This window comes from Aythya ferina (assembly GCF_964211825.1).
Source record: "Aythya ferina genome assembly, chromosome: 6".
NCBI lineage: Eukaryota > Metazoa > Chordata > Aves > Anseriformes > Anatidae > Aythya > Aythya ferina.
This window is the reverse complement of record NC_140303.1, coordinates 33951391-33965332: the sequence shown is the minus strand read 5'-3', so window position 1 is coordinate 33965332 and position 13942 is coordinate 33951391. Positions and strand designations below refer to the sequence as shown.

The window sequence follows — 13942 nt, the reverse complement described above, 5'->3', positions numbered from 1 at the left end:
TTTAGCAGGCAGGAGCCATTGTGTTTCTGATTCTTGCATGAGAGCCGAAAGCTTGCACGGTTTTGTGTCCACAACTCTCTGCCCAGCTGGATGGGCTTCCCCCTCCACACTGAACACACCACAATGGTTTTATGAAACCAATGTTTGTTTTTCTGACAAGATCTGGTTTCACCAGCATTGTTATATTACCACAAGTTCCAGTCCCGAGCCTTCTGCTTGGATGTTTATTTCCCTTCCCGGACCAGAATGAACTGTACTGGTGTGAGCACATCTGCACTGGGTTGGCCACTGTTGGACAGCAGCTTGGGTTCAAGCTGTCCTTGTTGTGCTTAGAAGCAGACAGGCAGGGCTACGGCATCCTTTGCCGTGGTCATACAGATCTAGCCCCAGGTGTCCTCACCTTAATCCTGGCACAACAGGTATTTTCTGGGTGCCCGTTCTCCAGAAATTAGATTTATGGGGATTTAAGTCAGCCAAAGGGTCACCAGTGGGGACGTGTTGACTTTGCCTTTGGTGGCAGTTTTGCCTGTTCAGATTGAATGCCTCAGCATTTAGCCTGAAAATGGTGAGGAACATACCCTAGTAGCAAGGAAACTGAGAAAATGGGGAAGCAGCACCTGCTGATGTGACAAGACGAGACATTTGGCTTATACATCATTTATTTCCTGACAGTAGCAATGCTTCATTTACATACTGTCACCACACACAAAAAAAAAATATAAAAAAATAAAAAGAAAAGGAGCCCACACAGGTTCAGCAGTGCCATGCGAGAGCCTGAAGAAGCTGCTACCATAAGTGTGGGTACTGAGTGTGCTAGCAGTGCTGACCAGGCTCCTCACCAGAACACAAAGCTCTTGCCTCTTCTCATGCAGATGAGCTGCTATTTCCACCAAATCTGCAATATTTGTCATTTGTCAGGTTTCATCCATTGTAGGTTGCGGATTCTCTTTGCCTCCTCTAAAATGGAGCCAGGACTGATAACTGTCTCTATTCATTTTCCTGCTGTCAAAGGCACCAGAGTGCATAGTGGAAAACTTCTGGGATTTTCCAGACTTTCCTGAGGCCTGAGGCCCCGTACCAAACATTTCCTCTAGGTCAAAACAGCATTTTTGCAGACAGTACTGTGTGGTCCTGGGTCTCCTCACTCACATCATCCCTGAATGTCCCATTGTCTGCTGCTCTTACCAGCACTGCTTGTTTTTTCCCACCTATATCTGGATTTGTGAGCACCAAAAATGCGTTTTGAAACTGTGTAAACAAGTGCAGTTATAGCTATCATTAAGGCATAGATAAGGGGTTGCTTACATCCATTTTTAATATTTTAAATAAAAGGTCCACAAGCAGGATGCTGCAATGTGCACAGCTATTTATAAACAGACTGCTTGTCACCTGCCAAATGCCCAGTGCTGATGAAAAAGCTTTAGGACAGAAGAAAGAGGAGCCTTTCAGCTGTTATCTCAGACTTGTGTAAGACTTCCATTTAAAGCAGAAGCTTTTGGTTTTGGGACCATATTTTCACTCTGAAAGTTTAATTAGCTGATACTTTCCCATTATTGCTTTTATTCATCATCCCTTTGTTTTAGTGGATCATCTAATTTCTAAAGATCTGAAAGCACTTATTTTTACACACCAGATAAGGTAGGGGTTTTGTTCTTGGGGGCAGGATGGGAAATACTGACAGAGAAGGCAGGGGACTTGGCCAAGGTCAAACACCAGGTCTGTGCTAAACCAGGATGGTGAGGCACCTGGATGGTGACACTTTGACCTCTGATCATCATCTCCTCTGGAGAATCTTTGTGTTTGCACTCCAGACAGATCACCTGATGATTTCTGAGCATCCGCTGTCTTGGGTACTTTTATTTTACTGGGCTTTTTAGGTTCAGGTTCACAACTGCACTGTGATGAAGATGGACTGGGCCAGCTAAGCTGCAATAACTGCTTCTTTCTTCAGGCTTGTCCTGTTCTCTCCCCCTGCACTGAGCCCAAGTGGAGCAGCTCTCCTGTGCTGTGGACTGAGAGTACACATGTGTGTGAACTCCTACAGGTGGGCTGATGTCAGGTAGCTGGCAAAGCTGGGAACTCACTCATGTGTCTGAGCTCCTGTTGTTTTGTGACAGCTGGGATGTCTCAGGTTATCCGTAGGTCTTGTGATTGTTACTGATTTGTCGAACATTCAGCTTTCTCTGTCAACATGTTTAGTAAAGACGTTATAAGTGCAGCCTGCAGAAGTTCGTTTGACGGTATGGACACGAGGAGCCCTGCAGAGAACTTTGGCAGGCAGAGGTTCCCGGGGCAGCCCTGGGTCCCATCAAATACACTCCACTCCTGCGTCCTCACTGTGGGAGCAGTTGTGTGTGCCCCAGTTGGATTTTGAACAGTCATAAATTGAGTCTTCATTCCCTCTGCAATTCACGTCATCAAGCCAAATTTGCCCAGTGCCTTTGGAAGAGGAATTAAGACAAATAAGTACAACAAACAATGCAAAGCAGTCACTGATGTACAGAGGAAATGGTAGCATGCACTTTTCTAAAGGGAACCCCGTGGGCTGTGGGCATATGTTGGGTTGCACGGTTGGCATATTGGAAAGCCAGCCTTTGGGCACAGTTCAGGCAGCACCTGACATGTAGCTATCTTGTCCCAAGGGGACAGAGCTGTCCCTTTGAAGCCAACCTCTTTGCTCTCCCATTGCTTGCACGGTGTGCGTACCTCCTGTGCCAGGCGGGTTGTGCAGCCCCTGTCTCGCAGCCCAGCCTGGGGGGCTGCTGTGGACTCACCTGCTGCCGCAGTGAAGGCGGAGATGGCAGAGCTGTATCCCATCATCCTGCAGACCACAGAGGCGCTTTGCACGGTCCAGCCATCATCACATATCGTTCCCCAGGACTGGTTGTGAAGGATTTCCACTCGACCCCTCCTGCCACCACCCGCGATTCGTATGTAGTTGCTGAAGCGACCTGATGGATTGGAAGAGAGAAAAATGACTGTACTAAATGTATGGGTGGGGATGCTAAAAGCACTTTGAAAGATGGAAGCAGTGACTGCCCAAGCCAGAAGAATGCTCCCATCTCCACAGCTGCAGCTGGGGTGGGACCTGAAGTTTTTAGCTCAGATCTGAACAATTCAAAGCCCTGTCCTGGCTCCAGAGGCTCAGTGAAAATTTTCAGCGTAGACCCCTCAGTTCTGGTAGCTGTCTGGAAGGCTAACCTGTATGTGCAGGAGACCCACTGGTCTTGATCTCAAAAGTAGCTTTGATAACAAAGACAAGCAATAAAAGATAGATAAAAGTCACATACCTGCTCCCTGTTCACCTTTGCTGCCTTTTGCTCCTGGAGAACCTGTTCCAAATTGAAAAACAAGCAAATATTTGACTGCTCTTTGGGGAAAAATCCAGTTACTGCTTTTTTTTTGAGTAATTGGGTGGGTCACAGGTGGGTGGAGGTCTCTGTCTCTATGTGGAAGGGACCTTCTGAAGTGACTGAGGATATGTGAAAGGAATGTGACAACAGCATGGCAAGAAAAGTAGGATAACACATGGCACAGTTTTCCTAATCTGTGGCCCAAGAAAAGATCAGTTTATAAAACCCCATCCACTTACTCCTGGGAAATGTCTTATTCCCACTAACTGTAAAATAACATCTCTGAGAGCCTCTGGGCAAAGCACATATTGCCATCTCCTTCTGCAGCAGGGTGGGAGCTGAGACCCACCCAGAGTGCAGTACCTAGCTTGGGGTCACCCCAGTTAGGCTATTCCTCCCCTTTCACCCCACTTCCAGAGGCAAAGCTCCGGAAGAGACGTGCATAGAGGAGCTGTACATAGCCTCCATTTCACTTTATATCTGAGGGCTCTCATACTGTTCAGTGTGAACACCTGAAAAATAAAAAAATAAAAAGAATGGTTTCTTCCTGTGGCCTGTTGCAAATAATAATTTGTTTATTATTTTCACAGAATCACAGAATCATCTAGGTTGGAAGAGATTTCCAAGATCACCGAGTCCAACTTCTGACCTAACACTAAGAAGTCCTCCACTAAACCATATCACTAAGCTCTACATCTAAACATTTTTTAAAAGACCTCCAGGGATGGTGACTGAACCAGGCCTTGGGGTTTTGGGAAGCATTCAGTGATTGCAAAAGAAGTGGGTAAGGACAGGGAGCTGTTGTAGTGTTGGTCCTTTTGAACTGTGTTTTTTTTTTTGTTGTTTTTTTTTTTTCTTTTTTTTTTTTTGTCCTGAGACTAGAGAGGCTTTCTTAAATAGCCCTTGTGTTGCTGATTCTGTTCCTTACCACCATGTCAATCCCAGAAGCACAGTACATTGCAAGATGTCTCTGGACATGGATTTGAGAAAATCCAATGCAGGTGTTTACTTACATATCTTTTAGCAAGACTCCCAAGGTATGAATGTGATACTCCTCACATCCACCCCCTGGGAAGACTGATCTATCTGTTGAGTTGCTCCTGAAAAAGTGCCCCAGAGCAACTTGTGCCAGGCTGTTGTGTACAATTCCAATCCCAAATGTTCCCTCAGCTCCACAGAGCCCTTGGCAAACGGTCTTACCTGGAATTCCACGGTCTCCTTTTTCTCCTTTTACTCCTCGTTCACCTTTTAGACCAGAACTGCCAGGATCTCCCTTGCTTCCTTTTTGACCAATTGGGCCTGGGCTGCCTGTGTGGAAAGCAAAAAAAAAAAAAAAAAAAAAAGTCATTATTTTTGTTCCTTGCCAAAGAAACAGTGTGAAAAGCATTTCACATTAATTCAGAGAACTGGAAAGTGATATCTGAAGTACTGTGCTTAACCATCATCAGAATAAGTAATGCTTTCAGAAAAATATTTACCGTATGGGCCCTGGTCTCCCTTTGTTCCTTTTTCCCCTTGAATACCTAAGATCATGAAAAGAAAAACAAACAAACAGATATTTATACAATTAAAAAAAAGTTTATGCAATCTATTATTTAGGGTTGGTTTCACTCAGTCTAGGCTAGCTGTTTAGACTGCAGTCATCTATTTCTGAAGTTGGTGTCTTACTTCCCACTATACTCAGGGCAGACCTCATCAGTAGAGAAAATAACGACAGTGGAGAGTTGTGTTCATAAGTAGATGGATTTCAGGTCATTTGTGTCACATCCTAAACTCCAATGTTGGCAGAGAGACTCCACCTCCAGGTAGGTCCTTGTTGACCACAGAAAGCCTGGGCACAAAACCTCAGGTTCACAAGACAAACAGGTAACGTTGGGCCAGGTGGCTCCCTATCATCTGGGTAGCCAGGAGTGCAGGAGGGTGCAGCACTTCAACCTGATGGAGATGAGAGGCAGTGTGCACTACATACATTCAGAGTTAAAAAGGAAATACACCAGAATAGGTTTGTGCAGCAGAACATTACTCTGTTGTTTTGGGTGCCCGTGGTACAGAGGTGGACTCCCTCAAGAGGAAGGTCAAAGCAAAGGCCTGGGCTATGTGCTCCAAGCTGGCCTCTGAAGAGACCTTTTCCTGCAATGCTCCTTTACCTGCTGATCCGATGTCTCCCTTTTCACCTTTGAGTCCTGCACTGCCTGCCATTCCTAAAAGTAAAAACAAGTCCAGGAAAGTAAATCTATCATGCAAAGAGAGGCCAGTGCAGAAGGACAGTGGGTAATGGGTTTTGGCAGCTTCATACCTGGATTGCCCTTGGGCCCGAGGTCCCCCTTCTCCCCCTTCTGGCCAGGTCTGCCGCTGGGGCCAGCAACTCCTGGGGGGCCTTGTTCTCCAGCTGGGCCTTGGGGGTGAACAACAGCAAGTGTGAAATGCAAGCAATACACAAAAGAGGAAAACAAAAGATATCTCTGTCACTGACCCCCGTGCAGTGCAGACTGAGTTATCCCTATGAAAGCAAAGCAAACACCGATTCTCCCCAAAGAACTGTGCATGCACACGTCAGGAAGGACGTGGTCTTATAAAACCTTCCCCTCCCTCTTGTTTTCTTGCACATTGAGTAGGGTTTGGCTGCAGTACGGGTTTGCACAATGTTGGCATGGGTTCTCCATCTAATCATCATCTCTTATCCATGCTGGGAGCTATTCTGGCTGCAGCTTTCCTTGTCATGACTCACCATCTTAAAGAGATTAGTCTCCTATTCCTAGAAGAAACTGCACCTTCTGTGCTCCTTACCTGCCTCTCCTTTCTGCCCAGGTTGTCCAGGCTCCCCCACGCTACCTGTAACAAAATGTTGGCATCAGTGCTAGTGAGACTTAGCCAAATGCTTCAGCTGGGGCAGCCCTCCAGCACAGCACGTGTCAGCTGTGCTGCATCCTCTGCACTTACCATTCAAACCTGGCAGTCCCCGGTCTCCCTGTTTTCCCTGAGGACCCACAGGTCCAGGGGGCCCCGGATCTCCCTTCTTGCCCATTTCACCTTTTTGTCCTTGGATACCTACCAAACAGCCCAGCACATGCATGTAAATCAAAAAGAAACAAATAAAACCAATGCAACAGAAAAATTTGTCCCTGAAGGCAGAGCATCTCCTTCCAGCTGTCCCAGCACCAAAGTTTGTCCCAGACTGGTGGGTTCTGGTGGTTTACTTCTGAGGGATCTCTAGCCAACTTGTGCAAATGTCCTCCCTCATCTGCACCACATACATCTGCTGCTTTCAGCCTTTCCTCTCTGGGTGAAGCCTACTTGAGGCTGTTGAATTTTGGTTGTCTGGGAGATGCCCACTAATGTGTGCTGCACGGGAGAGTCATAGTGCATAACTCTCCTACTTATGGTGTAAAAAAGCCTTAAATAGGGTATAGAGTTCTCAGAAGGAGATTTTAACATAGTCAAAACTAACATCCATGTGCTTCTGTAGATAAATTATATTGTATTATTTTATACCATGAAAATCCTACTGTAAACATTGCTGGTTAAATCTGGGATATGCTGATAATTGAATACTTGTGCCTTTCATCAAACTAAGGTCACTCTATGAGGAGACTTCCACAGTGCAGAGTCAGCATTTTGCACTCCTTCCCCCCTTTTGGGAGCTTTGCTGGAGCACAACACAAAATGAGAACCCTCCAGATCAAACCCAGTCCTGTTTTTATGAAAAATGGGACCTATGAAAACTTCATCTGGTGTTCCAATTTAAATAGGAATACATGGGAGAATCTTAAAAGTGTTGAGACAGTGAAGAAGCCTTACCTGCATACCCCATCTCTCCTTTTTCTCCTCTTACTCCGGGTATACCACTTGGGCCGGCAGGGCCAGGATCTCCTTTACTCCCCTTCGTGCCCTGCAGTCCCTGTAAGCCTGCATGGACAAGACCACACTTCTGATGCTGCAGTGGATATTGTGCCTAGTGAATAGCAGCAGTAGCAGGCCACACAGCGTGAGCCAAACACTGCTCTCTGTGTACCTGAGAGCGGTGCCAGAGGCAGAGGGCAAGACAATTCTTTCAGACAAGATTTGTTTCCAGCTAAGTTTTGCTCTCGTTCGCATTAATTTTACATAGGCTTATTTCTTTAACTCCAATGACATTCCTACTAACTTACATCTTAACTGAGGACAAGATTGCCCATAAAATCATCCATAAAGTCATGTTATGCTCATCCACAGAAGTGATTCAGGTGTCAGAAAAACCTTACCTTGGATTCCTTGGTCTCCCTTAGTCCCCGGTGGTCCCTGTAGCCCTGAGGTGTAAAATACATCTATCAGCTGATACACATCATCTACTCACCATAACGAGCAAAAAGAAGAGGTGAATTTTTTAATCATCCTTTGTGCATGTGCCTTTGGTCACCACTGAGGCCAATCTTCAGTTGGCAGAGGTGAAGGCAGGCACTTGAGCGAGGTCCTTGGAGCTGGGCTGAGTGTGTGCTGGGCAGGGGCCAGCTGTCCCCCAGCCAAACCCTGCTGACCGCCTGCTCACGGGGACCTCTGGGGAGATTTTCCCTGAAAAGGCGCTGAGCTATTGGGCTCTGAAGAATAGTAACAGTGTTTGGCTGGAGATTGTGTTTCAATGTTGTGAACACAGCCAGGAAGATATGAAAAAGATGATTTTTTAAAAATCTATTTTTTCTTCAGCAAAGCTCATCAGCATAGCCAAGAACTAGGGATGGATGAGATACAGACCTGACCTAACAAGGGGTGCATCTTAGATCATCATCACAGGATCACAGAAACCTCAGTTTCTTTGGAAAGTGCCTGGTCCAACCTCTGCTAAAAGCAGAGCCAGCATGAGATCAGGTCTTGCTGCATCCTCAGTCTGCAGACATTTATCTCCTGCAGCTGGTGCAATTCCACCTGACACCCCCATGGACCCAGTGCAGCAGCTTGTGCTTGTGCAGAGGAGAACTCTTGCTCACAGCTCATTCCCAAGCCCATGTAGTTGTTCCCCCAAGGACAGGGTGGACAAGGTCCCAGGTCTGTCACTGCTTGCTACATGCACTGTTTGTCTGAGGCCCCACAGAGCTGGGATCGGGAAAGTCTCCTTGAATTCTCTAGGGCAAGCTGAGGCTCCTGGGGATCAGTCAAAAGTGTGACAGGTCTCCTCATGGCCAGGGCACTGCACATTTAGTAGGATAGAAGTCTAGTGACTGAAATCCCAAATCCTCACATCAGATGTCTTACCAAAAAGAGAGAAAGAGAGAAAGAGAGAAAGAGAGAAAGAAAGAGAGAAAGAGAGAAAGAGAGAAAGAGAGAAAGAAAGAAAGAGAGAAAGAAAGAGAGAAAGAAAGAAAGAAAGAAAGAAAGAAAGAAAGAAAGAAAGAAAGAAAGAAAGAAAGAGAGAAAGAGAGAAAGAAAGAGAGAAAGAAAGAGAGAACGAAAGAACGAAAGAAAGGAAGGAAGGAAGGAAGGAAGGAAGGAAGGAAGGAAGGAAGGAAGGAAGGAAGGAAGGAAGGAAGGAAGGAAGGAAGGGAAGGGAAAGGAAAGAAGGAAGGAAGGAAGGAAGGAAGGAAGGAAGGAAGGAAGGAAGGAAGGAAGGAAGGAAGGAAGGAAGGAAGGAAGGAAGAAAGGAAGGAAGGAAGAAAGGAAGAAAGAAAGGAAGAAAGAAAGAAAGGAAGAAAGAAAAAGAGAAAAGTTTCTTGTGGCTCATCTGCTCACATACCTGGTGGACCTGGTGGACCAGGATCTCCTTTGCGTCCAGGAGGCCCTGAAATAAATATGTAATGGATTACATAAATATGTAATGGATACTTTTCAGTAGTCATTATTCAGGGGAGGACATACTGGTTAAGTCTGGGCGGAAGACTGCAGCCTTTTGGAGGGCACTGAGTTACAGGGGGGGAGAGCAGCCCCCAGCCCCACACACAGCTGCAGAGCGCCAGGCAAAGCACAGGGCAGTGCTCTGGCTTCTCCAGCTGCAACACCTCCATGGACAGCATCCTGGACACTGGAGCATCATTAACTACTGCATAGGAAGACCAAATCTTGCCCAGGTTATTCCTGGAACTAGATTTTCCCTGCATTGGCCCAGCCTTGCTGGTGGTGCAGAAGAACCAGCTCTCCCCACTGAATAGCCAGCATGGAGAAATGGAGCCATACCTGCAACCAGGCTGATATTGCTCATCCTTGTCTCCAAGTTTGCATTGCTGTTTTTAATGATGATGATTTCCCTTTCTATGCTTCTCCTCCAGTTTTCTTCATGTCTCATGTCCCCATCCAAAAGAAGGTTGTTGGCATAGGACCTTCCCATCACCCCTTCTGCATAGGACACGTTATTTTCTTGGTGTTTCAGCATCTCCTCCATCTTAAACACTGAGGAAACAAAACATCCATGCAGTGAATGTTCCCTGCCTGATCCAGCTGGGAAATGCCTGGTAAGCAGAGCAGCTCCCTGGTACCCGTGCAGTTAAGTACCACCACAGGGGCCTGTTTTCACATGCTGGTCTTTGCTGCAGCCAGGGTTGCAGACATTTGGACCCAGGGAAGATGCAAAGCACATGTATGGGTTGGGGATTGGCTTCCTGCAGCAGATACATTGACTGTCCATGTGCTCACCTCCCTCATCCATGCGGTCCCAGAGCACCCAGCAAAGCTCCTTTGGGTGCCAAGGCTGCAGTAGGTGTAAGCATTACCTTTGTATGCCAGCAGCCCCTGGCCGACCGTCAGCAGCAGCAGGTAGATGCAAAGGGCAGTCCGAGCACAGCATGTGGAGGGCTTTCTTTGGCTTTGAGGCTCTAAAAACCAACAGAAGTAGACAAACATCTTCTCACATCTCTTCTGTTACAAACTCTGCTTGTTTTCAGCCATTTCAGGCCTGGCCATGCTAAAACCTCAGTGCTTTCCAATGTCAGGGAGCCCTGCAAGGCCACTGGGTCCCACGAACTGGGCAGGCTGCCTTCCTCTGCTCCATGAACTGACCCAAGCTGTGCACTGCAATTCACCCTTGGCATCTTTTCCTTAGCTGGTTTAACCAGCTCACTTCCATCAGGACCTAATCCAGTCTGTGACAGTACGAGCAGAGCAGTTGTCCCCTTTCTGCATCAACAAATTCCTGTTTCCATCGTGTTTATTTGTCCCAGGCTGCCACACAAAGAAGGCTGCTCAGAGCACAAGCTCTCCCTCCCCAGGGACCTGCATACCTGTGGCTCCAACAGTGATGCAAGTGCACATTGACACAAATGAGAAATCAATAACAAACTGAACTGCAGAGCACATGAAAACAAGTTGTAACATTTAAAATGAATTGTCACCAGCAAGTGTAAAAGAAACGAACTGCTTTGTCAAATTTGGCCTTTGAGGAGAAAAAAAAAAAAGTATTTTTGAAGCATTAATAATTACTTCAGACATGCAATAAGTTACCCTTAATCGAGTTTTTTTTTTTTTTTTTTTTTCAAAGTAATGTAATGAGGAGTTGAAAGTCTTAGCTTGAATAGAGTACAAAGATTTAATTAGTTTTACAATAGAATAGTTTAGTCAGCAATAAAGTATTTATATTCAGCTAAAAATTCACAAACTTTTCTTTTTTTATTGGATCTGGTGATTTCAGTATCTTAACTATTAAGACATGACAGCTTGACTCAGTGAAATTAGGCATTTTCTGAAACAGGGAGAGAACTATTTTATGATGCTCAGCATCAGCTTTGGCTGGAAAGGACGATTTCATATACTGCTCTTTTTAAATGGTCATTTAATTTAGTAGCATAATTATTGTGAAAAGCATTTAATAGTCAGTATAAATACATCATTTCCATTTTATGTTTCTCATAATAAAATCCACATCAATCCATTTAATAAAAAGAAACCTTACCACTTATCTGAAAGGTTGTAGTAGCAGCTGAAGCAAACCCAATCTTGTCTGAAATACTGAAAGTGCTCATATCACTTGAATTTCCCTCTCCTCCGTATCCGTCTTTAATTTTCATGACAAACGTATTGTGGCTAACCTAGATCCTTGTCAGACGGGGCATAACAGAGAACTGAAGGGACTTCCTATCTGCCTCCTGATTTGATATGCCTTCTGATATGCTTTTCCTATCTGCTCAGTTTTTATAGACTTGTGAGAACTCTGATGTGGTAATTTGAACAGTTCCTCAAAACGTCCCACAGCTGAGATGTTCAGCTGCCCTTCCCTGCTCACTCACCACATCCACAGAGCTTCGAGTGTGGTCCTGCAAGAAGTTCAGCCCTGACTTATGAAACATCTCTGCACTTCAGGAGGGTTGTGTGCCAGGTGGCCCTTTAGCTCCTACCACAAGTAAACCTCCTCCAGAAGGAAAGGAGACCCCTGGGTTCAATGCTAGCTTCAAGATCTGTCCCCTGGGAGGACAGGTGAAGTCCTGCATGGTGATAAACCCCATGCTAATGGGCACCAGTATGGTGATTTGTGACTGAAATGCAAGGAGGAAAAGAATCAGGGGGAGCTGTAAGGACAAATGAGTGATGGTGGGGTGGGGGCGGCTGAAGCCAAAGTGGGCTTGGGGTATAATGGAGGAGAGACACTTGCAGCCTCCTACTGAGGCTCTCTCCAGCCCCCAAACTACTTCACACAATTCCACAGACACCATTTCCACCACCTCACCGCCTCACCCACACCCTGTACATCTCACCCCCATGGCATTTCGCCATCTCCGAAATTTGTGCCAGGGCTGGCGCAGAGGAAAGTGACTCACCCAGGCCGTCGGGCGAGAGCCGTCGGTAGGAGCTGGGCAGAGCCCTGCGCACCCACGTTGCCACTGCCACCCGCTGTCCCCTCCGAGGCACAGAGGAGCCACCATCACAGGGTCCCCTCCCCGATGTCAGGTGCCTGCCCAGCTGTGGCCCTGCCGAATCCTCGCAGCTTTCGGTGGCCATGGGAGAGAGCAAGACGCCAACCTGGGGCACAGGCAGCTGGAAGTCCTCAGCCGCACGGCCCCGTGCAGTGAGACCCTCGCTTTTGCACCTGCTGCCTTGCTCTCGAAAAGGCTTAAAACAAAAATAAGTGGGGATTTTGAAATCGACTTCTGCGTTTGCCTTTCAAACACGCAGCTGTGACCTGGGTAGGCACCAACAGAGAGGAAGAGGATCTCTCTGCTATTAGGGTGGCTGGAGAGGTTACCACAGAGCTGCCGAGTCACAGGAACCACCCGTGCGTGCTCTCCCTTCATGGCATCACCACCACAGGGGGTGAGGACTCAGATCCAGCCCACCTCTAATGGTGTGAAGCCACCTCTGGCTGGGCCAGGTGATGGCCTGGGCATGGTTGCAGGTGGATGTTTGTAGTGATGGATGTCATTCAGTTGCAGCTCACAGCAGAGCTGCAGCACAAAGTCTTTTAGCCACACAGTCCTGATCCTCACTGCTTCAGGGTTCAAAGTCCAATTCTCCACTTCGCTACTGCATGGAAGTCAATGGCAAAGCCATGATCCTGCTCAACTCCAGCTGCCAGCGTTGGCTGTTCACCCAGGTGGTCAAGCCTGATTCTCAGGCACCTGGCTGCCTGGGAGCATCGCAGTGTATATCCATCTGGATGTCAGCCTCTGCAAACCAGTGGCAGATTTCCCATTTTCCCATTTTTCCCTGTTTTCACGTGGCAGCAGGTATCTCAGCCATGCCACCAGTATCAGAGATCATGCACCACCACACTTGCTGGGCGTCTGCCACCTCCCACTTTCTGTTGTTGTTCATTTCTTGCTGCTCCACCACTGGCTGCAGCATCAGACTGACTTTGGTTGTGCAACCGGGGTTACTAACTCAAGGAAGAAAAAAGAAAAGAAACTGCTGATTCAGTGTGGTCTCCTGGGATCGAGGGTTTGCTGAAACAATATGATTATTAATAGAACAGCAGTTTCCAGCACATTATGGGACATGTCTGCTGGGCCATCAGCCTCGCCCTCCAGGCTCTCAGCCTCTTCTCCCTCCTGATGCTCCTCCTGCCTCTCCTGAAGTGCTCTGCCAAAGTCTTGGAGAAGAGCCTCAAGTCTTCCTGCTCACCCTAGCCCTTCTCCTCCCATGCTGTGATGCTGGTGGCTCATGCTGGGCAAAAGTTTCTCCTCATGCTCTCATTTCAAAGGTGCACCGTAGCTGAGCTGAGTTTTAAGGATGGACCACAACCACACCAGTGTCATGGGCCCACAGGTAACTGCTGGTGGAGGGCAAAAGAAGTGTCTGGCCCCTGGCCATGCCCACTGCCTCTCTCATCTCATTTCACCACTTGTGTCAGCTGCAGGCATTTGTCACCACCAGAAGTTGCCTACTCATGGCTGAGTGAAGAGTCATTACGCCTTGCTCCAGGCTGGCGTTAGGTAATCGCAGTGCTTCTCAGCAGTGATATAGCCAGGGAGCCTGGACAGATGTCAGCTTCCTCAAGATAAGCCTTTATCCTGAAGGAACAGAATCTGTGATTTTTTTAAGGTGTTTTGTTTGTTTTCCCAAATGATGTCCTAGCTCAGAGGTGTTTCTCCATCAGCATGGCAGTGTTTCCAAACTCACCTAATGGATTCCAAACTGTCCGAGGTATAAATGGGCAGAATTCAGGGAGCTTTGGTGCCCCTCAAAAGACAGGGAAGAGG

The 13942-nt window shown here is 47.1% G+C and overlaps 1 protein-coding gene across 2 annotated transcripts; it reads right to left on the bottom strand.

The window, feature by feature from the left end:
• Positions 1-641: 641 nt before the first annotated feature.
• MARCO (macrophage receptor with collagenous structure) lies at positions 642-12360 on the bottom strand. 2 transcript variants are annotated; one of them, XM_084524683.1, is made up of 15 exons: positions 12065-12360; positions 10028-10129; positions 9495-9707; positions 9058-9102; positions 7595-7639; positions 7152-7259; positions 6294-6401; positions 6141-6185; positions 5650-5748; positions 5501-5554; positions 4832-4876; positions 4554-4661; positions 3291-3332; positions 2775-2951; positions 642-2439 (listed from the first exon to the last, which is right to left on the bottom strand). In XM_084524683.1, exons 1-15 carry the CDS (start codon positions 12243-12245, stop codon positions 2309-2311), a joined length of 1503 nt encoding a protein of 500 aa, XP_084380809.1. In that variant the 5' UTR covers positions 12246-12360; the 3' UTR covers positions 642-2308. The 2 variants fall into 2 exon arrangements, with proteins under 2 accessions (XP_084380809.1, XP_084380808.1); XM_084524682.1 differs by lacking the exon at positions 12065-12360 and adding an exon at positions 11203-11419.
• Positions 12361-13942: the final 1582 nt, after the last annotated feature.